Below are 24,208 nucleotides of genomic sequence, written 5' to 3'. Positions count from 1 at the left end.
GAGGATGAACTAATATTTCCAAATCTCTCTAACTGTAAACAAAACCAAGTACTTTAGCAGCTAGCCAATCAAAAATTAGGTCAGCTGGATTTCCCCCTGGTGAATGACTGAACTCATCAATATGTTCACTTCAATAAAAGTACATTACAATCTTTGAAACTATGAATATGTTACAAGAATGACCTCATCTTACAGTACAAGCCTTCAACTATGAAGACTATTAGTATTTATTTTGTAAATGACCATTCAAACTAGCTGTTGTTGTTGCTGTTGTTGTTGTTGTTGTAGGGTTTAATGCCATTTCTCAGCACAAGATAGGCTATACATGGCAGCCAGTATAAACAGTTGAGGAAGAACCCGGGAAAACTCCGGAAAGAACCACCAACCCACCAGTAGCTACTGGCAAGCTTTCTCACATACCCACATTGTCCAAGTGCAAGACTCGAACCCAAGCAGACTGAGGTGAGATGGCAATGATCTTTATCGGTAAGCACTTTAGATGACTTGGCCACTCAGGGCCCCTAAACTAGAAATGTGAAAATTAACACACATAATATAGATATACATACCAATCCTTCATTTAATCTTGTCATACATGGGTTTTAACTATTATAAATAAGTCCATAAATACTGGGATTATCCTTCATTTAATCTTACCTTTCTGTGCTTATAAACAGTATTTACAAGTCAACGAAACCTAAAATAGACTGTCATAAGTTTTAACTGCTACAATAATGTCTTGGGACAATGTTAGTTTTGGTAAAAAGAAAAAACCCAACAAAAAACAGATATGGCACATAAAAATCCAAGATGAAAATTTTCTTAGGAATAATTATCAGAAATCACCACTATCAGTCAGGTTCAGTAATTACTTTCTTGTAAGTGGAATATTTTAAATAAGAACTGGTTAAGAGAAAATTACTGTTGAAACTTACGAGAAGTAGCAGCAAAATTTTAAGATGGCTGACATGGTGGTCATCAGATAACCGCCATTTTTTAAAATCACAAACAAGGTATCATAAAAAATATTCTAGTGAAAACACAATGTTGATAAGACTTTCCACTGGGGGTGGGGTAACAGTAATAAGATTTAAAAGATGGCTACTGTGGTGGTCAGATTAAATGTTTGATGAACACCATTTTCATATAGAACCGAACACACATCATAACATGTGGCACTAAAAATTAAAGTTTCTTTTAATTTATGCTGGTAAACTACTGAGAAAATTGGATTTAATTTACAATTATGATCAATTATTAGTAAAAGTTGTGCACCAAAACTATGTGATCATTCATTAAGATGCCTTGAAATGTTTTGAATTGTCATAAATCTCAGAAAGATTCTATATAATTGTCTAAGGCCACATATGAACCATCTAATACCCTGAATATCATTACTTGCAACATTTTTCTCAACATGTATATTGTCACTGCAGCCAGTGTTGTTTTTAATGAATCCAACTAAGCTGCAATGTTTGATCTTCATTTAATGGAATTTTGTCAAATAGTCCAAATATTTGATGAATGTCTCCATATTCTGTGCATTTCAAATTTCTAACAAACTCAATATGCTGCACAATATCGAGGTGCACACAAACTTTGTGCATCACATTTTACTGAATATGTTGGGACACTGTACACATTTGGACACCCTGTATTATTTTGAAAACTGATGTTTCCTGACATTTGTCCAGGTTCAAACATGTCCTGTTAATTAAGACTTTTTGGACTCTTCATCCCTAATTGACTGACTGATTGAATAATGTAAGATGATGGCAAACAGATCTACATATGCACATATACACACATTTGACACTAAATTTCTTAGCAAAATGATATAACTATAAAACTAGAATCAGAACCCAACTATTTCAATCCAAATATGATTGTATTTGATAACCGGGAGAGAGAAAATAAGCCAGGAGAGGAATCTTTGCATTGCTGGTACACGGTGCATTGACAAAGCCACTTAAATCAAAGTGGCTATTCAACACTGACAAACACAATGAATAACGTGTCCATCAGAATTGTTGCCATCAAAAATATGACAATCAAGCACTTTTAAAATAACATTTTAATTTGCAATGTGACATAATTTAAATAATCACTTTTGAATAACCATTTTAAAAGTACAGTAGTCGAGTTACTGTGCATGGATATAGTAAGACCGATAATGCCTTTGGATTTTTTATTTGTTTTTCTGTCTTTGATTTAACTGTACAAAAGCAGAGGACATTCAAGCCAAAGAGAAAAGAATAAATGCATTTATAACACTCTAAGTTGTACAGTAATTACCGTAACTCTGCTCAGAGAATGCGCAAATTCATTTGTTATTTGACTGATATGATTCTGCTTTAACCCACTTCTTTTTTAAATTCTCCCCTCCCCCAAAATATGCATACACGACACAGATATCTTCAAACCGTCATATACTAGTAAAACAAATGCACAACATTTAAGGTAACAAATGTATTTCAGTCATTTCACTTTATTAACTTGTATCATTTTATATTATAAACAAGCAATTATTTGTTAAGTTAATAATTCTGTTTTCATTCAAGCTCACCAACATTTCAAAGAAACAATGCAAACAACTAGTTTCATGTATTTGTAATCAGCAAAGATGCAAGATCCTCTTTTATAGGGCTTAGATCCACACATGGAATAAAATCAAAGAAAGTCACTGTGACCTATTATTGAAAACAAAAGATACATAATAACCTCTACTTACTTAACCTAAATCCACTCACATAAGAAAGATTTATGTGTGTGATTTATATTTTTAATGTAGCTTTTAACAATATTTCAGTCATATCACTATGATGTCTGCAATGGACAGTTTATAGTGATGTCTAGCACTGGGGCATCATGCCACAGACATGTAGCATCATGCCCCACCCAGTCACATTATCCTGAAACCAGGCCAGTCAGTCCTAACCTTAATGTCTTAATGCTGAGCGCCTACGCAGCTGTTAGTACCATTTTTTAAAGTCTTTGGAATGACTCGGCCAGGGTTCAAACCTGAGACCCCCCACATCCAAGGTGGATGCTCTAACCACAAGGCCACTGGAGTGGTCAATAAGAAAGACACTGTGATCTACATTTGAAACTATCAGAAATTTAAGATGTTCTATTTATGGGGCCTGAGATTTAAAAACCATAATCAAGGAAGGTCACTATAGCCTACTTTTCAAATCCACAAATATGTAAGGTCCTCAATCTATGGGCCACAGATCCACATACAGAAAATAATCATAAAAAGTCACTGTGATCTACTTTTAAAATCAGTCCATATGAAAGATCCAAAAGTAAATAATATGTTTTAACAATCATACATTGAGCAAATCATAACAGATGAAGTGATTTTCTGCTATTTTCTTGCAAAGCACAATCAACCATTTGCAGGCCTCTGTAAGAAAATGCTCCAAGCTAGCAATAATGTTAATAAATTCAGTTGAAAATAAAGTTTGACATTTATCAAAGCCATGCAGGTACAGAATGATAAAATTCATAGCTCAACAAGACCTTTATGGAAGTTTGAATAACAGTACCATCCAGTTTCTAATGTATCAGGGACCACTCCAGTGGCCTAGTGGTTACAGCATCCACCTTGGCTGTGAGAGGTTGTGGGTTCGAACCCCAAGTCATACTAAAGACTTATCAAAATGGTATTAACTGCTGGCTCACTACGCACTTGGCATTAACAGGTTAGTGTTAGGACTGGTCAGCTTGGTGTCAGGATAATGTGACTGCGTGGGACATGATGCCACATGTCTGTTGCATGATGCCCAAGTGATAGACATCACTATAAACTGCCATACTGCAAACATCATTGCAATATGACTGAAAAATTGTTAAAGCTACGTTAAAAAACTTTTAAAAGCCAAGCAGGGAGATTGCATCATTTTCACTAAATAATGTCTGTACTGAATGTTAATTACTCTATCACCTTAACACACACTTTCATAATACCCAAGCCCGCCTGTGATTAATTATTTCACATTTAACCCTAATTAAAAGATAATGACAATAATTCTCTTTAATTACACGACTGAATGCAACTTGATTAGATCTATTGCACGAACTTGTTTATCATAAAGTTTATATGTGCTGTGTAATTACATTAAAACAATATACACAGAATGTAAAACAAAAACATCGGAGATGCTGTTAGAACCCCCTTTCACAGTCTGCTGTCTCAAGGGGCATATACAAAGCTATCTTAACCAGCTTGGACAACTTTGGAAACTGTTCTTTATTGTTCCACAGCTCATATGCATTATCTTTTAGAAACTTTTGCTCCAAAATAAGATTTTTCACTAACATAAACTCTGCCAAAGTTTCACTTTGTTTTCAATCAGTGATTTACTGACTACTGTGCCAGATTTACTATATGTTTGATAATGCTGTATTAGGATTTTAATCCCAATAATGCCATAGTCTGCTTGTTTAACTAGAGGTATTTTGATTTTTATTTATTAAATTTATATTAACTCTTATAGGGCTATATGGTTTTGTAGCACAAGATCCCACATGGCTAAATTGTTTGAGAAAAGAAATGAAAATTGCACTCTACTTTTATGTTGTCTGTATTTCAATTCAGCTTGTTATTCTGTTGTTTCTACATTTAATTTCGAAATACTGCTGAAAAAGGGGAAGGGGAAACAGGCATGCCATCTATTTCTGTCTATCCAGCAAGTATATCAAACTTGAATCTTTAACACTATTTTCAGGTTCAAAAACATTCACTGGCATCTCCATGAACAAATTCCCAGCTCCTATAACCTGATATGCTTCAAAATTTAACAATAAATTGTCTTCATCACTATCATCAACCTGTATTTGCCAAATGAGATTGTCATCTAAAGATGAACCACACTGAGAATCAGCTATTTTGTTTTTTTAGATAGCCCATTTCTATATACTCGAACTTGTAAAACTTCTTCTATGCAAGATTCAAACTAAAACAGAAAGCTTGCATATAGCTAGACACTTTTCATCATATGCAAGTATAGAATAATGAAGGAGGGGAGAAGAGTAGGAGGTGAACAACAGGAATATTATGCAAAAACTTGATATTTCAACCAGAACATGATTATACAAGTTTTATTCTGCTGCAAATAATGTCCCTTGTCACGAAGCAAAACAACAAATAAAATGGTTGTGTATAGTCAATGTAAACACTGATCACGAAATAATGCAATGAATTTTCTCATCTGAAGGATGATTGCAATACTAACAAATCATTAAAATAATTGGTCTGAAATGCATTATATTTTTTCTTTTCAGAATTTTCATACACAACTGCATATCTGCATATATGCAGCTATGTGTTTGGCTTGATCCAGGGCCCAATGTACCTATCATATCTGCATATGGGCAGCTATGTGTTTGGCTTGATCCAGGGCCCCAATGTGCCTATCATATCTGCATATAGGCAGCTATGTGTCTGGCTTGATCCAGGCCCCAAAGTGCCCATCATATCTGCATAAAGGCAGCTATGTGTCTGGCTTGATCCAGGGTCCAATGTACCTATCATATCTGCATAAAGGCAGCTATGTGTCTGGCTTGATCCAGAGCCCCAATGTGCCTATCATATCTGCATATAGGCAGCTATGTGTCTGGCTTAATCCAAGGCCCAATGTGCCTATCATGTCTGCATATAGGCAGCTATATGTCTGGCTTGATCCAAGGCCCCGATGTGCCTATCATATCTGCATAAAGGCAGCTATGTGTCTGGCTTGATCCAGGGCCCCAATGTGCCTATCATATCTGCAAATAGGCAGCTATGTGTCTGGCTTGATCCAGGGCCCAATGTGCCTATCATATCTACATATAGGCAGCTATGTGTCTGGCTTGATCCAGGGCCCCAGTGTGCCTATCATATCTACATATAGGCAGCTATGTGTCTGGCTTGATCTAAGACCCAATGTGCCTATCATATCTGCATATAGGCAGCTATGTGTCTGGCTTAATCCAAGGCCCAATGTGCCTATCATGTCTGCATATAAGCAGCTATGTGTCTGGCTTGATCCAGGGCCCCAATGTGCCTATCATATCTACATATAGGCAGCTATGTGTCTGGCTTGATCCAGGGCCCCAGTGTGCCTATCATATCTGCATATAGGCAGCTATGTGTCTGGCTTGATCCAGGGCCCCAATGTGCCTATCATATCTGCATATAGGCAGCTATGTGTCTGGCTTGATCCAGGGTCCCAAAGTGCCCATCATATCTGCATAAAGGCAGCTATGTGTCTGCCTTGATCCAGGGTCCAATGTACCTATCATATCTGCATATAGGCAGCAATGTGTCTGGCTTGATCTAGGGCCCCAATGTGCCTATCATATCTGCATATAGGCAGCTATGTGTCTGGCTTGATCCATGGCCCAATGTGCCTATCATATCTGCATATAGGCAGCTATGTGTCTGGCTTGATCTAAGGCCCAATGTGCCTATCATATCTGCATATAGGCAGCTATGTGTCTGGCTTGATCTAAGGCCCAATGTGCCTATCATGTCTGCATATAGGCAGCTATGTGTATGGCTTGATCCAAGGCCCAATGTGCCTATCATATCTGCATATAGGCAACTATGTGTCTGGCTTGATCTAAGACCCAATGTGCCTATCATATCTGCATATAGGCTGCTATGTGTCTGGCTTGATCCAGGACCCCAATGTGCCTATCATATCTGCATAAAGGCAGCTATGTGTCTGGCTTGATCCAGGGCCCCAATGTGCCTATCATATCTGCATATAGGCTGCTATGTGTCTGGCTTGATCCAAGGCCCAATGTGCCTATCATATCTACATATAGGCTGTTATGTGTCTGGCTTGATCCAAGGCCCAATGTGCCTATCATATCTGCATATAGGCTGTTATGTGTCTGGCTTGATCCAAGGCCCAATGTGCCTATCATATCTGCATATAGGCTGTTATGTGTCTGGCTTGATCCAAGGCCCAATGTGCCTATCATACTTTAGCTTAAAAACTACTCATGTCAAGAAGAACATGTGTTCAAATCATTCAATGAACTAATGAGCGCAGTAAAGTCTTCAACTACAAGTTATTATGATATTCCACTGCTTAAAAAAGTGCATTTTTTTATTTCAGGTTTGTGTGGTTATTATGTGAATGTGTAAATAAATGTGTGTGTAAATGTGCATGTGTACATAAATGTGTGTGTAACTGTGTATGCTGATATATAATCCAAGTAAACTGTCTATCTGATCTGGAGAAAATGTTTTCAATACTTAAAAGAAAACAAAGGTCTAGATAGGGTTAACATATTGGAACCTTAGTCAGCGAAGATGTTTGAACATATGCATGCAAGAATTCCTCCTATTTATTTGTTCGATTTGTTTCAGAAATGTTTTAACTAGACATTGAAAGTATTGAAGACAGACGACACAGTTTTTACTGAAATAGACAATTTTAGAAACTAGAAATGGACAGTGAGCAGTCTGTCTGATTGTTTACATTGGGATCTTCTGTTTGCAATGAAACACCAACAAGTCAATAGTGTTAGGAACCCCATGGCAACAATCAGGTTGGAAATTAATAATAAATTAATGAAATGAATATGTTTACTGCTGTTGTTATATCCTTGATGATTTCTTTTTAAAATTGTAGGGGGGAACAAACAAATCGGTGGGTATGCGAATACCATAGTAGATAACATATTCTCAATTGTATAACATAGCTTATTTTGGGTAATGCAAACTGACCCCAACCACCAGATCACAAAACTTTTCAATCTAAAAAATAACTCATTACTGACTGAAAATAACTTATCAGTAAATTACTTGTACAGGAATTAGGAATTCAAAGCCACCCACTGTACAGAAATTCAATGCCATCTACTTGTACCTACATGTAAATACTTGTCTAGTTGGATCTCACCTTGCCTACCATATGCAGGGTTTAGAAGATATGAGAAAGAACAGTTAAAATGAAGGATGGGAGAAGAGTAGTAGGTGAACAACAGGAATATTATACAAAAACAAGATATTTCAACCAGAACATGATTATACAGTACCAGTTTTATTCTGCTGCAAATAATGTCCCTACATATCATATGAGACATTCCAAGTTCATGTGAAGTTTACTGCCTTTATTATAATCTACTTCAATGTGACAACTATATTATTTACTAATGGTGTCTGAGTTATATAACATACAGTTGTAATATTGACAAATGCCAAGAAAATGCCATGTCACATGACTAAGCCAATTCCAGCTGGTTTGGCAAGTTTGTGTACCATAATCTGTATCAGAACTGCATGCAACGAAAGAAAGTACAGGGATCATTTCTGAACTTACAAAACTCTTGAATATTAAAAACCATTTTTTTTCTAGTTCCTGTAATAATAATGTTCCTACATTGTTCTATGTGAATCTTTCCTGGAACACTTGGGAAAGACTGATCATTTATATCATGAAATATTAAAAATCAAATGTCAAACACTTGCTTTGTACCCTTGAGGTCCCCATCTGATCCTTAGTTTGTGAAAATGCAAGGTTAGGATGATACCCATCTCAGACTGGAGACTTACTTTAATACCAAACTGCATCAAGATATCTTACTGAGCAATGAGCACATGTACATGTAACAGGCTCTTCGTCTACCACCTGACACCCAATTACTTGTATGGGCTGCAGTGCTTTGCTGGTTACAAGTAACACACCATAAGAAGATATAAAGGGAACTGTCAAGTGCAGCAACTCTGTTCAAAATGGAATTGAAGAGACAAAATTCATAGAAGTCAGATCAAGGTATATGAGATAATGTACACACTAAATGCAACAAAATATGCATACAGACAGACAGACAGACAAAGGCAATTACTACAGGGTTCATGTAACATGATAAGACTACTGATATGACATATAGCAAAAGGCATGACTTGTCATCAAGCCCCAAATGTTCAACTTTAATAACTGCAACATTTGGCATCAAGCCACAACCATCTAATCATTCCCATCTATCGGGATATGAAGATTTGCCTGAGGCACACTTTGGAATATCTGGTATGGGATCACTGACTGACAGCCATTGTGATCTGCCAAGCAGTCAAAAACTAAAATACATGTCCCCAATGCATGCCACCTCCTAATCTGTAGTACATTGGTATACTGGACATCTGGCAGGTGTCTGCTATCCCTGTACATTGATCTAACTTCATAATTATAATAAAGGTATATTGTCCACAGGGTAACTGCTATCTCTGCACATTAATCTAACTTCATAATAATAACAAAGGCAACCTGGCTGATGTCAATTATGTCAGCACCATTTTCTATCTTCATGACAATAAAGGTATACTGACCAGCTGGCAAGTGACTGATTGCCACAATTTTCTAACCTCGTTACAATACAGATATGTATAACACATCAATGTATGCACAGTTTTGTCTTCATCATGAACAAGTATACTGGACACCTGGTAGTGACATCTATGTATGCACAGTTTTGTCTTCATCATAAAAAAATTATCTTGGACACCTGGCAGGTGACATCTATGTATGCACAGTTTTGTTTTTATCATAAAAAATTATTTTGGACACCTGGCAGGTGACATCTATGTATGCACAGTTTTGTTTTATCATAAAGAAGTGTACTGGACACCTGGCAGGTGACATATATGTATACAGTTTTGTCTTTATCGTGAACAAGTATATTAGACACCTGGCAGGTGACATCTATGTATGCAGTTTTGTCTTCATCATGAACAAGTATACTGGACACCTGGCAGGTGACATCCATGTATGCACAGTTTTGTCTTTATCATAAAGAAGTATACTGGACACCTGGCAGGTGACATCTATGTATGCAGTTTTGTCTTCATCATAAAAAAGTATATTTAACACCTGGAAAATGACAACTATGTTTTCACATTTTTCTAACTTCATTATAATAAAGGTATATTAACAGCTGGCAGGTAACTGTTATGTCTATCTACCAACCTTTATCAAGGTAAAGATATATTTCCCACCTGGCAGGTGACAGCTATGTTGCCATAGTTTGGTATCATAAATCCAGTTCAAAATGTTGAATTTGGACAAAATAATGACAAATGAAAAATAATATTTGAAACTGTTACAATCATGAAAGATGAACAGTCAAACAATATTATGCATTTTTAATGCATACAGATGACACTGAATGACATGCATACAAAATAATAAAAAAACACAATACAAATAATGAGATTTTTAATACTTAAAAGATAAGAATATTATGTAACATGTTCAGCGGCATAGCAAACAACCAAGAAAGCCCCACATTTGGGGCCTAAAATTCTCATCCAACAACTTTTTTATTTCATGGGGACCACAGAATTTCTTCCTATGCCACTGGACCTGTTATTTCTTGATCATGCTATTTTTACTTAAGTTAATGATCTTTTACTTGTGTTTTATTTCTACTGTTCTCTATATAATAAAAATTTCTAAGATTGCACCTGATCTGACAAACAACAAAATTTGTGAAATCACAAAAACATGTTACCAGCAACGTAGCTCTACATCAAGTTTTATATGCAATTTTAACTTGCAAATACAATGAATTTAATTAAGCTGAGAATAACGTGGGTTCTGAAATCTAAGGTTAGTAGCATCCATGAAATCAACATTACTTGGCACCACATGAAATCCACATGAATTTGTACCACATGAAATCCAAATTGCAACTGGTACCACATGGATTGGCACCACATAAAATCCACAAGAATTGGCACATGAAATCCTCATTAACTGGTACCAAATGAACTGGCACAACATGAAATCCACATTAACTGGTACCACATGAACTGGCACCACATGAAATCCACATGAATTAAAACACATGAAATGCACCTAAATTCACACCACACAACAAAATTGCCCATTTACAGTGGTAAAATATACTGGGACACAAAACCCATGACATGGTTGTTGTTGGGGGGGTACTGTTCATTTATATTCTCAACCACAGTATAGTCAGAGAAAACCATTATGTATTAAACACATGTCAAAACAAGAACGGCTGATGCGCTGAACCATGGTACAAGGGCTGATGTGCTGAACCACTGTAGAGTGAATTTGATCAAACTATCAAAAATAGATGTAAAGATACAAGTTAAATGCCGTTGTCTTTGAACTCCATGGTCATATATTTGATACATCAATTCAAATACAATGCTATAAATTTAGTCATGAGAAACCACATTCATATCATGTAATATCTGAAAATGCGTTATAACAATCGGTACTACAACAAGGAAGAGTTGTATCTTCTGTAACGTGTTCTGGACTAAACAATATCGTATATGTAGTCCATTTCATACATGGCAATACCTCAAACAATAATCAATTTTCATAACTGTAATTATTGCCAATATCAATTCTTATGTAACGGCAAATAAAAAAATGTGTGGTTCTCATTACATTGATAAAAAAACTTAGAGAAGGTCAGTGGGTACAAACTTTCTGTTGTTGTTTTTCTTGTGGGGGTGGGGATGGGGGTCTGGATGGATTTAAATGAAGCATAAACTAGACAAAAAGTGTAATTTGGATCCTGAATTTCACTTTCATCATAATTATATTCCTTTATCTGTTTATTAATTGGTTTCTTTCTCTTGTAATTCTGTTTCTTTTTTTCCAAAATTTAAAAGAAAATACACAATCAGCAATTAAAAATAGTGTCATTTGGGTAACCAGAACCATGTTTCTTTATCTGGCCTAACATGTCTTTCATTCTTGTTTTTAAAGCAAGACAAAATACTAGCCTTCTGTATTTTCAGGGGTCAGCCTCGTTTGGCACTGTACACAATTCCATGTCTCAAATTATTGTTGTGTCTAATTACAGTATTTTTCATACTAAGGAATCCACTACGTAAATAGTCCTTTTTTTAAAGGTATTGAGAAGAGAAAGATTATTTTATTATTTGGCTTATATTAAGAGGCATAATAAACACAACATGTAGCAATAACGACAGAAGTTACAAATCACAACTAGACTGTGAAGGAATAATTTGCTATACACAATGCAATGCCCAAGTGTGACTGGAACATGTATAATACATGTATATTAAAAACACCACTGAATCATTCCATAAATCCTATTGGGTCTCTTTTTCGTGAAAATGTCTTCAAACATAAACCAGCAGACATTGCAATCATTACTGCAACAAGCACTCTAACAAAATATGCCAATTTTTTTTTTATATTTCAATTATTGGTGAAGCCCAGTACAAAGTATTTCATGTAGCTTTAATCCATTTCATACTGAAGCCCAGTATGAAGTATTTCATATACCATTAACCCATTTCATGCTGAAGCCCAGTCAGAAATGTTTAATGTAGATTTAACACATTTCATGCTGAAGCCCAGTGTACCTTTAACACATTTCATGCTGAAGCCCAGTGTACCTTTAACATATTTCATACTGAAGAACAGTGTACCTTTAACATATTTCATACTGAAGCCCAATGTACCTTTAACACATTTCATGCTGAAGCCCAGTGTACCCTTTAACACATTTCATACTGAAGCCCAGTGTACCTTTAACACATTTCATGCTGAAGTCCAGTGTAACTTTAACACATTTCATGCTGAAGCCCAGTGTACCTTTAACACATTTCATACTGAAGCCCAGTGTACCTTTAACACATTTCATGCTGAGGCCCAGAAAGAAGTATTTAATGTAGATTTAACACATCTCACATTGAAAGGCAGTAAAAAAAGGCAGTGTTGTAGAACTGGACATTATGTTAGTTGGTATTGTTCCAGTTTGAGAGAAGGGGCAGACTATTTGCATAGCTGCCATGTACCTTAACTGGGAAGGACTATTCATAATATTCATTTGACACACTTGTCAGATGGCTGAAATACGATGGGAGCTGAGGAATACCAAAGTTGGTTCATTTTCTTTAATGTCAACATTAGTTTGGTTAAAGAAAAATACTTCAGCTTAAATATTCTGTTAATTTTTCAGCACAATTTCTTTGTAGATATTAACCATAATCCCACAATAAAACCAACTGTGAATGTAAGTATCTCTCACATGTACAGTCTAACCTGCTACGTCGGTCACCTTAAATAGCTGCCATCTGTATATCAACTGCAGAATAAATCCCATTCTGAATACAACTTTGTGTCCATTTACCTGTACAGGTGCATAACTGGTACTTTTTGAATTGTAAATCCACCAATAGCACACAAATACAAATCTATTGTCCCCGTTAGCATGGGTCAACATCTGCACTCTCCCCAGTAATACAAGTGTTATCCACCAGAAATACAAGTGTTATACACCAGTAATACAAGTGTTATACACCAGTAAATATGGTGGTATATACACTAATGGTATAACGCTGAGTCAGTAGTTACATTTCTGCTAAAGTCAATGAATTTTCCATTTTTCTTACAATAATATTCTGGGATGTACTTTCAAGACCCAATGAGCAATAGATCCTTCTCAGGAAACACCACAATCCTTTTCTTATTGTTTTTTAATTCAATGAAAGAATAACTGATGCCTACTTATTTTTGTTACTCTGTGTGACTTTGTAATGTATCGTCGATTTAGGGACAGAAAAAAAAGCACTAGCTTGTCTTGTACTCATGGTTCCTTCCCTAACGGCACTAACAGCCTTTTGCAAATTGTCTACACAATACTGTTTGCGACTTGTTTTAGAGGATGGCTTATCAAAGTCCTTAACTTGCATTTCCTCCCAACATAGCTTACATCGGATACATTCCATCCTGAAATAAATGAAATAAAAACTATCTTAAAACTCAGATGGGATAAGGAAGGAGCAAATTCCTGCAGGATGACCCCAGCTCCCCCTCCCCCCCCCATCTATTGTCAGAAGCCAAATTTTTTGAAAGTTCAAGGGAATTTATTATGTGCAGAAAAGAAAACTTACAGGAACAAATGAACACTTAGAGGAAATTGAGATAATTAGCTTGGATTTTGCTAAGATCAGGAAATCTTTGAAAATCTTATGTCGTCACATGTACATTTTCACTATTGATGACTCATCTCTGACAAATTGAATATCCAATTTGCCACTGAGAAATTTATTATTTTATAGTCTGAGATTAGGAGGTTTGCTATACTTTGACTGACAGATAATTCTCATTGGATGTCATACACTCTTGGTCATTCAATTTTTTAAATATTATTTCTTTATTTTTATTAAAACATTCTGACTATATCCTAAAGTTTATTACTTTAATACATTGGAGATATTAATAGATCCAGAAAGCATGATTACTTGATATGAAACTTATTTAATTATCCATCTTAAGTTGCTACATGTATTTCTTTTTCAATATATAATGCAGTTAACAACAAAGTAATTGACTCAAAATTGGAATGCATTCCAAACAACATCTATAAATATAATACTTGGGTATAAAGATTACAGGGTTGATACATTTATAACATGGAAAAAATATATCAGTTAATTCAACCCTTTTGCAGGTATTTTCTTGTTGCCAAGATGTGATGCAACAACCATACTGAAATTCTCATAATTATATTTCAGTGGGGCCCTGGATAATGGCAGAGTGAACCAGAAACCAACAATTTTACTTTCTGCTATGAAATTAAGCCTGGAATGCTTGTCCCATTCATTCAGTTTTTAAAATTATTTTTGAATAGGTGAGTCTTACATCTGTCTACATTGTTCCCTTCTAACAGTATTGATTACTGATGTCCATCATGTCGGAATAGCTTGTGTAGATCTACAATAATCTAAATAAATTTCTTTTAATATTTAATTTTTTAAATAAGTTTCAGTTTTTATCTAGAAGATCAATTAAAAACATTGCCTTTTTTGTACCCAATACTGCACATAATACTTTGATATATTTACTGTATCAAATAGGATCACATAATGTCAGTATCACTATATGACTGCTGACTTGGTATGTCATTATCAGTATCTGAATGCTGACTTGGTATGTCATTATCAGTATCTGAATGCTAACTTGGTATGTCATTATCAGTATCTGAATGCTGACTTGGTATGTCATTATCAGTATCTGAATTCTGACTTGGTATGTTATTATCAGTATCTGAATGTTGACTTAGTATGTCAGTATCACTGTCTGAACGCTGACTTAGTATGTCATTATCACTATCTGACTGCTGACTTGGTATGTCATTATCAGTATCTGAATGCTGACTTGGTATGTCATTATCAGTATCTGAATGCTAACTTGGTATGTCAGTATCACTATCTGACTGCTGACTTGGTATGTCATTATCAGTATCTGACTGCTGACTTGGTATGTCATTATCACTATCTGAATTCTGACTTGGTATGTTATTATCAGTATCTGAATGCTGACTTGGTATGTCAGTATGATTGTCTGATTGCTGACTTGGTATGTCATTATCAGTATCTGAATGCTGACTTGGTATGTCATTATCAGTATCTGAATGCTGACTTGGTATGTCATTATCAGTATCTGAATGCTGACTTGGTATGTCAGTATGATTGTCTGATTGCTGACTTGGTATGTCATTATCAGTATCTGAATGCTGACTTGGTATGTCAGTATCACTATCTGAATTCTGACTTGGTATGTCATTATCAGTATCTGAATTCTGACTTGGTATGTCATTATCACTATCTGACTGCTGACTTGGTATGTCATTATCAGTATCTGAATGCTGACTTGGTATGTCATTATCAGTATCTGAATGCTGACTTGGTATGTCATTATCAGTATCTGAATGCTGACTTGGTATGTCAGTATCACTATTAGAAACCCAACATGATATATAAGTATCACTACTGGAATAAGCCCTATCAATGAAATGTTAAGATTTCAATATATCAAACAAAAAAAATAATGTTTCAAAGAAGATAAATCCAGTACTGCACAAACTGTATTTTTTGTACATAGTTATTTCCAAATTCTTTCATTTCAGAATTGGATGCTGCAAATCTTTATCCTCCAATATATTCTTAATGATTTTACAAATACTTTTAATGCACTACTTTTTATGCATACCAACTTTTGTGAATTTTGTAGTTGCTAAAAGTCACATTTAAAGACCCAGGGAATATTGATCATAACAACCATAGAACTCCTTCATCTATTGATGAACTCCAGTACCACAGAAAATGTCGTTTACCATAAAAATGAATACCCATGAAAATGGATCACTAGTTGTTCAGGTGTTAGCAGGTCTGTCCTTTTGACTGAAAGCTGCAAATTTTAATCTTACCATTGTATCAACCTGGCTAATGTTTGTTCTTGTGAGAAGGCACTTTACTCCAACTGCCTTTGCACTAAATAACCTAATCTATTTGCTGTGCTTTAGAACACTAAAACAAACCAACAAAAAAATTCAAAAATAACGGTAAATTAAAATGTATCTCACACCACAGTTCTTAAAATCTGATGTAATTGAAGATCTTTTGATCCACAATTTCTGATGTAACATTGATCTTTGGTGTGTTCATGTATTTTTTAAAATTATTTTTAACATAACTTTAAACTTTTTTAGTCTTATTGCTATGATGTCTGCAGTGTGGTAGTTTATAGTGATGTCTGGTACTGGGGCATCATGCTGCAGACATGTAGCATCATGTCCCACCCAGTCACATTATCCTGACACCATGCCAACTTGAACCATTTCTAACACTAACTTTCTAATGCTGAACGCCAGGTGTGTGTTTGTGTGTGTGTGTGGTGCCAAGTTAAAGTGGGTTGACAAAACTGGTAAAGGTATAACCTTGAGAAATCCGATGAAAAGTAATTATACACGTTAAGGACAGATTATAAAAAACTCCACACAAAATAACAGAAGTCAAAACATGCATAAATTTAAACACTAAACCACACTCTTTCAAAAAGCAGAAGCCCTCAGATGAAGCAAACAGGTTGCCTTCTACAATCACATTTTATGACAACATCAATCCCACAGACAGTATAAGCCTATCCACCAATCTCTCTCATGCATTTTGTCAAGCTGTCAACTTTAATCCCACAGATAGTATAAGCCTATCCACCAATCTCTCTCATGCATTTTGTCAAGCTGTCAACTTTAATCCCACAGACAGTATAAGCCTATCCACCAATCTCTCTCATGCATTTTGTCAAGCTGTCAACACACACACACACACACACACACACACACACACACACACACACACACACACACACACACACACACACACACACACACACACACACACACACATACACACAACATAAGCGAATCCACCAGTCTCTCATGCACTGTGCCAAGCTATGTCAACAAAAAAATCCAAATCAAACAGACACACACAAACACAATAATATTGAAATGGGATCCAAGACTATACCTATTTCATCAAAGGAACTACCTTGTATTGAAGTATTTTATACATAGTATTATTATTAAGTACTGAAATGGTATCTATGACAATACCCACCTTAAAAAGGTGACTGCCTTATATACAGGTAAATTACAGAAGTACAGTGTATTACATGCATATAAGTACAGTATATTACATACAATCATAATCCACATTGAAAATATAAAAAGATGATATCCTACCCACAAAGCAGTATGCGAGTCTTGTTGTGAATTTATTTAACTAGGCCCTTGATGTCAAAGTGAGAAAAAAACTTAAAACATTTTTTTTTATTTTGTCAATTAAGTATTAACATAACTTAATATTCCTGCTACATGGACCAACTTGAATTATTTAGTAGTCAATGACAACTTCCTGGCTAAATCAGCTGACTTGCATTTTTTAGTAGTCAATGACTAATTCCTTGCTACATGGACTGGCTTGAATTATTTACTAGTCAATGACTAATTCCTTGCTACATGGACTGACTTGAATTATTTAGCAGTCAATGACTAATGACTTGCCACATGGGCTGCCTTGAATTATTTAGTAGTCAATGACTACTTCCTGGCTAAATCAGCTGACTTGCATATTTTTGTAGTCAATGACTACTTCCTTGCTACATGGGCTGACTTGAAATATTTAGTAGTCAATGACTAATGACTTGCTACATGGGCTGACTTGCATTTTTAGTAGCCAATGACTACTTCCTTGCTACACGGGCTGACTTGAATTATTAGCAGTCAATGACTAATGACTCGCTACATGGGCTGCCTTGAATTATTTAGTAGTCAATGACTAATGACTTGCTACATGGGCTGCCTTGAATTATTTAGTAGTCAATGACTAAAGACTTGCTACATGAGCTGCCTTGAATTATTTAGTAGTCAATGACTACTTCCTGGCTAAATCAGCTGACTTGCAATTTTTAGTAGTCAACGACTACATCCTTGCTACATGGGCTGACTTGAAATATTTAGTAGTCAATGACTAATGACCTGCTACATGGGCGGCCTTGAATTATTTAGCAGTCAATGACTAATGACTTGCTACATGGGCTGACTTGCATTTTTAGTAGTCAATAACTACTTCCTTGCTGCATGGGCTGACTTGCATTTTTTAGTAGTCAATGACTACTTCCTTGCTACATGGGCTGACTTGAATTATTTAGTTGTCAATGACTACTGACTTGTACACGGGCTGACTTGAATTATTTAGCAGTCAATGACTAATGACTTCCTACATGGGCTGCCTTGACGTATTTAGTAGTCAATGACTAATGACTTGCTACATGGGCTTACTTGAAATATTTAGTAGTTAATGACTAATGACTTGATACATGGGCTGACTTGCAATATTTAGTAGTCAATGACTAATGACTTGCTACATGGGCTGACTTGAATTATTTTTTTAGTAGTCAATGACTAATGACTTGCTATATGGGCTGACTTGAATTATTTTTAGCAGCCAATGGCTAATGACTTGCTACATGGGAAAACTTGAATTATTTAGCTGTCAATGACTACCTACCCGAATATGCTAACTTTTCATACTGCAATAGATCGTTCCTAATGTAGGATAAGCTAACATTTCATACAATAAAAGATCTTTATTGTAAATTAATGTACTGTTTTTATTATAATATAATGTACCATCTTTATTGTAAATTAATGTACCATCTTTATTGTAGATTAATGTACTGTCTTAATTGTAAATTAATGTACTTCTGTCATGATTCAGTAGACTTAACTGTTTTATTTGTGCACATAGAATTTCTTGCTTAGGAGAAATATCAATGTTTGTGGGTCTTTAAATTTCATGGTTTGTAATAAAGTTTCTATTCATGTAAATTGTTACCCACCACAAAAAAAGAGTCACTTTATTTATCTTGAGGAGATCTTAACCATAAGACCAAAACACAAATTAATTAAAGAATAAAATTTAGTCGAGATTAGCTGGACTTATTTCTTGCCAAATATGTTTCGATTACATGATAATTTTTCATTAAACAGCACAAGTAACAATGGCTACACAACCACAAAAGCATTTATCTGTAGGGCTGCTCTGAAGCTAGATGATTTTAGTGTGCAACAAGAGTAAGAATGGTTATCAAGGCATTGTATATATCAACTTATAAGTAAGATCCAACTTCAAAGACCCAAATCAGATATTGCATAATGTGCCAGCAGATTTGGGTCTATGCAATTTTGTCTAATCAGAACAATAAACAACACTGAACCTAATATGACATTGCATAATGAACTGGTAGATCAGGGATTATGTTGTCTGCAGTTGGATTTGGCTTGTACATGACTACATATGGTGGATATGGTCATGAAATTTATATATGGTCTGTACGGTTGTGAATTTATTTATCTATGGTAGGTATGGTCATGATTTTTTAAAAATGTATAGTAGGTATGGTCATGAAGCCTATTTATATATGGTAGATTTGGTCATGAAACCTATTCATATATGGTAGACTTGGTCATGAAGCCCATTTATATATGGTAGATATGGTCATGAAATTTGCATATGGTAGGTATGGTCATGAAACCTATTCATATATGGCAGACTTGGTCATGAAGCCCATTTATATATGGTAGATATGGTCATGAAATTTGCATATGGTAGGTATGGTCATGAAACCTTTTTACATATGGTAGGTATGGTCATGAAGCCTATTTATATACAGAAGGTATGGTCATGAAGCCTATTTATATATGGTAGATATGGTCATGAAATTTACATATGGTAGGTATGGTCATGAAGCCTATTTATATACAGTAGGTATGGTCATGAAGCCCATTTATATATGGTAGATATGGTCATGAAATTTACATATGGTAGGTATGGTCATGAAGCCTATTTATATATGGTAGGTATGGTCATGAAATTTACATATGGTAGGTATGGCCATGAAGCCTATTTATATATGGTAGGTATGGTCATGAAGCCTATTTATATATGGTAGATATGGTCATGAAATTTACATATGGTAGGTATGGTCATGAAGCCTATTTATATACAGTACGTATGGTCATGAAGCCCATTTATATATGGTAGATATGGTCATGAAATTTACATATGGTAGGTATGGTCATGAAGCCTATTTATATATGGTAGGTATGGTCATGAAATTTACATATGGTAGGTATGGTCATGAAGCCTATTTATATACAGTACGTATGGTCATGAAGCCCATTTATATATGGTAGGTATGGTCATGAAATTTACATATGGTAGGTATGGTCATGAAGCCTATTTATATATGGTAGGTATGGTCATGAAATTTACATATGGTAGGTATGGCCATGAAGCCTATTTATATATGGTAGGTATGGTCATGAAATTTACATATGGTAGGTATGGTCATGAAATTTACATATGGTAGGTATGGTCATAAAGCCTATTTATATACAGTATGTATGGTCATGAAGCCCATTTATATATGGTAGATATGGTCATGAAATTTACATATGGTAGGTATGGTCATGAAGCCTATTTATATATGGTAGGTATGGTCATGAAATTTACATATGGTAGGTATGGTCATGAAGCCTATTTATATATGGTAGGTATGGTCATGAAATTTATCTATGGTAGGTATGGTCATGAAATTTACATATGGTAGGTATGGTCATAAAGCCTATTTATATACAGTATGTATGGTCATGAAGCCCATTTATATATGGTAGATATGGTCATGAAATTTACATATGGTAGGTATGGTCATGAAGCCTATTTATATATAGTAGGTATGGTCATGAAATTTATTTATATAGAGTAGGTATGTCATGAAGCCTATTTAAAAAAAAAACAAGTTTCTAATCATCAAAAGCATACATATCCATTTCAATTACACAACAGAAAATAGATTTAATTTTCAAAACTGACAATAATAATTGTGTAAAACAAGTCATTTTGCAAAAGTATGCAATCGTCATAAGCAAATGGAAACTATCACATTAAATAATGTTTATTGCCAAATTTTTGGATAGCATAAAGCTTTAACACAATGAAAATAAACTACGCAGTGGAAATCATTCATTTTAGTTTAAAATGATTTCTTTAATTAAGGATGGTTCATAGGATTTCATCATCTGGTGCAAATTCTAAGCATTTTGCATAATACAGAACATCATCATGAATGAAGGTTCATAATTGACTCACTTAAATAAAATGCTAGTTTCAACATGCCATTTAACTGTTAAGTGGTTTTTTTTTTTTGTTTTTATATGTTTGTGTTGTTATTGGATTTGATTTGCCAAGGAATTGTGTGTTCACTATTTTATTATTCCTAAACTATCCTCTACTTCATTTTAAAAAAACTTTCAATTGCAAGTATCTGCACAGGTTATCCACATACCCATTGACATATGATTTTATCCATTGTACCTAACAATTATTTGTTCATTAATTCAATCATGCATTTATTTAGGGTGTTTAATTGGAAAGTTTGTCCATGGTGCGATATATAATTTCATTCACTTTGTCCTCTTTTGCAAGGAGTGAATGTCAACCAACTGCAGTACATACCGGAAATGCTTCTAACCTCCATATACTAAAGAGCTCGAAAAGAAAGGGCAGATAATGAGGTTACCAAAAGAGGCTATATGACAGGTATGGTCATGGAGCCTATTTCATAATAATCAAAACACAAGTGCAGTTTTGTATTTATTAAATACCCTTCCTTTTATCTTTTTTTTTAAAGCAACAGTGTGAATGAAATTTAAAACAAACTGAGCTATCTACATTAACTTTATTCTCTGTATCTAATTATATCAATGTGGAGACATCAGGAAAACAGCAAATAGTCTCAGTCTAAAAGTGTAATACAGAATCACAGACTGAATATCTGTATCAAATGCAGTGGGCCACTTTAGCTTAGTTGGTAGAGTAGTCTGGACAGGCTGTTGCGGTGTGTCCTTGGAAAAAGCACTTACATGTATTTCCAATTTCCTCTGTATGATATAGCAAATACTGTGTTAAAAATGACATTAAATATTCACAGAAAACTATCAAATGCAACATAATCCAAGAAGGATTAAATCAGTATGCAATAAAAGTGTCAAGAATATCAAATATATAATGTAGCGAATACGCATTGTAAGGGCAAGAAAATGAGAGGAAGAAGTCTGGTTGGAAAGCTCCTATCCTATAAACACGGTTTATCTTAGTACTGTATGTGTGTAAACATTTAGTGTGCTGGCTCAAGCATTCAAAATTCCACAGAAACTTAAATGGTCCTCCTTTGATCTGAACAATGTCTACCTATGATACTACACTCAGACACATGGTACACGGTAAATGTGTCAAAGCCTCACATTATCAAGGAAAATTCTCCAGGTCTGGGAAAAACAAGCCTACTGTTTTCTCTTTTTGTTTGAGATCTTGTCGTATATGGTAGATTTAGGGACAAAAAAGTTGGCACTAGCTTGTCTAAAAGTCATAGTCCCTTCCCGAACAGCACTAATGGCTTTTTGCAAATTGTCTACACAGTATTGTTTTCGACTCTTTTTAGAGGATGGTTTGTCATGGTCTGTAACTTGCTTTTCCCGGCAACATTTAGTACACCAGACAAAATTCGTCCTGAAATGAAGTAAAATAAATTGAGATACAACCTTAAAACTCCGAGGAAAGGGGCACCAGCAAGTCTTGCAAGGAACCCATTTACTAAAAAAAAAATGTTTCTGCTATAAAAAAAACTTGAAAATTCTGAGAGGAAAAAAATTTAAATTGCTGTAAGAAGTAAAACTTTAACAGCCTTTCTACTTACCAGTAAAAAAAAATATACCTACATGAGTTCATTCTACATTGCAAATGGTTTTTACTTAATCATGCTTTCTGTCACAAAATCAAAAAAGTTCAAAATCATTTAAACAAATTTTGAAGAATAGTTTTAATGACCAAAATAAGCAATGAGGTCCTCCTCTAGATGTACATACAAAAAGAAATTTGCCTGTATAATTAAATTTATCAGCCAAAAGGTTTTTCTTCAACTGTGCTGACATGGTTTATGTTGCTGTTGTAGGGTTTAACGCCATTTTTCAGCACATGATAGGCTATACATGGCAGCCAGTATTAATGGTGGAAGAAGAACCTGGGAAAACCCCGGGAAGAACCACCGACCCACGAGTAGCTACTGACAAGTTTTCTCACATACCCACATTGGCCGAATCCAAGACTCAAACCCATGCAGACAGAGGTGAGATGGCAGTGGTCCGTAACGGACAGTGCTTTAGACCACTCGGCCACTCGGGGCCCCCATGGTTTATGTAAAATTGTGTAACAAATGGAAAATTACTGAAAAGGAAATCAAATCAGGTTATCTGCAAAAGCATACAAATATTCCATCCTAATTTCATGTTTACCTTAAATGACATGGCTGTACAGACAGACAGACAGACCAAATGAAATGCATGCAGCAGGGGGCATAACAAGGATACTCAGAACTGAATATAACTAGAATATTTTTAGGATGAAATAATTATCAATGTTTCTGACTTTAATGAGGTTAGGTAAAAGTGTTGTTTATTGATGTTTCCAACTTAATGAGATTAGGTACAAGTGTTTTTTAACAGATCAAGTCTAGGATTCAAGGTCTCCATTCTCAAGTTTAGGGGTTTGGAGTCAAACATCTTTAAGTGTATATTGTCACAAATTTTCAGGTTTGGGGCCAACTATGAAATGTCTATGTTTCCCTTTTGATGTCTGGAGTCAAATATCATGAAGTGTCTATATTTTAAACTTCTGACGTTTGGGGCAAAATATTTTGAAGAGTATATATTTAAGGTTTGGTATCAAATATCTTGAAGTTTCGATAGTTTATGTTTTAAGATTTGAGATCAAATATAATGGAATGTC

The 24,208-nt window shown here is 35.0% G+C and overlaps 1 protein-coding gene and 1 long non-coding RNA gene across 9 annotated transcripts in view; both read right to left on the bottom strand.

Annotated features, from left to right (window-relative positions):
* The window catches only part of LOC149791267 (uncharacterized), a 122,632-nt gene that overhangs the window by 47,430 nt on the left and 50,994 nt on the right, over positions 1-24,208 (bottom strand). The window contains exon 5 of one of the 8 annotated variants that reach the window (XM_089969776.1): positions 12,932-13,745. The exons of 6 other annotated variants lie outside the window; for them this stretch is intronic. In XM_089969776.1, coding sequence (XP_089825902.1) covers positions 13,520-13,745 — 226 coding nt within the window. In that variant the 3' untranslated portion in view covers positions 12,932-13,519. Of the gene's footprint in view, positions 1-12,931; positions 13,746-22,089; positions 22,934-24,208 lie in introns of those variants that run through there. One more of the 8 variants, XM_089969774.1, reaches the window with a different exon arrangement.
* LOC149791268 (uncharacterized) lies at positions 8,024-12,921 on the bottom strand. The gene is made up of 2 exons (XR_016423335.1): positions 12,410-12,921; positions 8,024-12,376 (listed from the first exon to the last, which is right to left on the bottom strand). It is a non-coding gene; the product is annotated as an uncharacterized LOC149791268 (long non-coding RNA).

Source organism: Sinohyriopsis cumingii, chromosome 9, assembly GCF_028554795.1.
Source record: "Sinohyriopsis cumingii isolate HCF-2022 chromosome 9, ASM2855479v2, whole genome shotgun sequence".
Taxonomy (NCBI): Eukaryota; Metazoa; Mollusca; class Bivalvia; order Unionida; family Unionidae; genus Sinohyriopsis; species Sinohyriopsis cumingii.
Note: the sequence above shows the minus strand (reverse complement) of the source record. Positions and strands in the feature narration are given on the sequence as shown.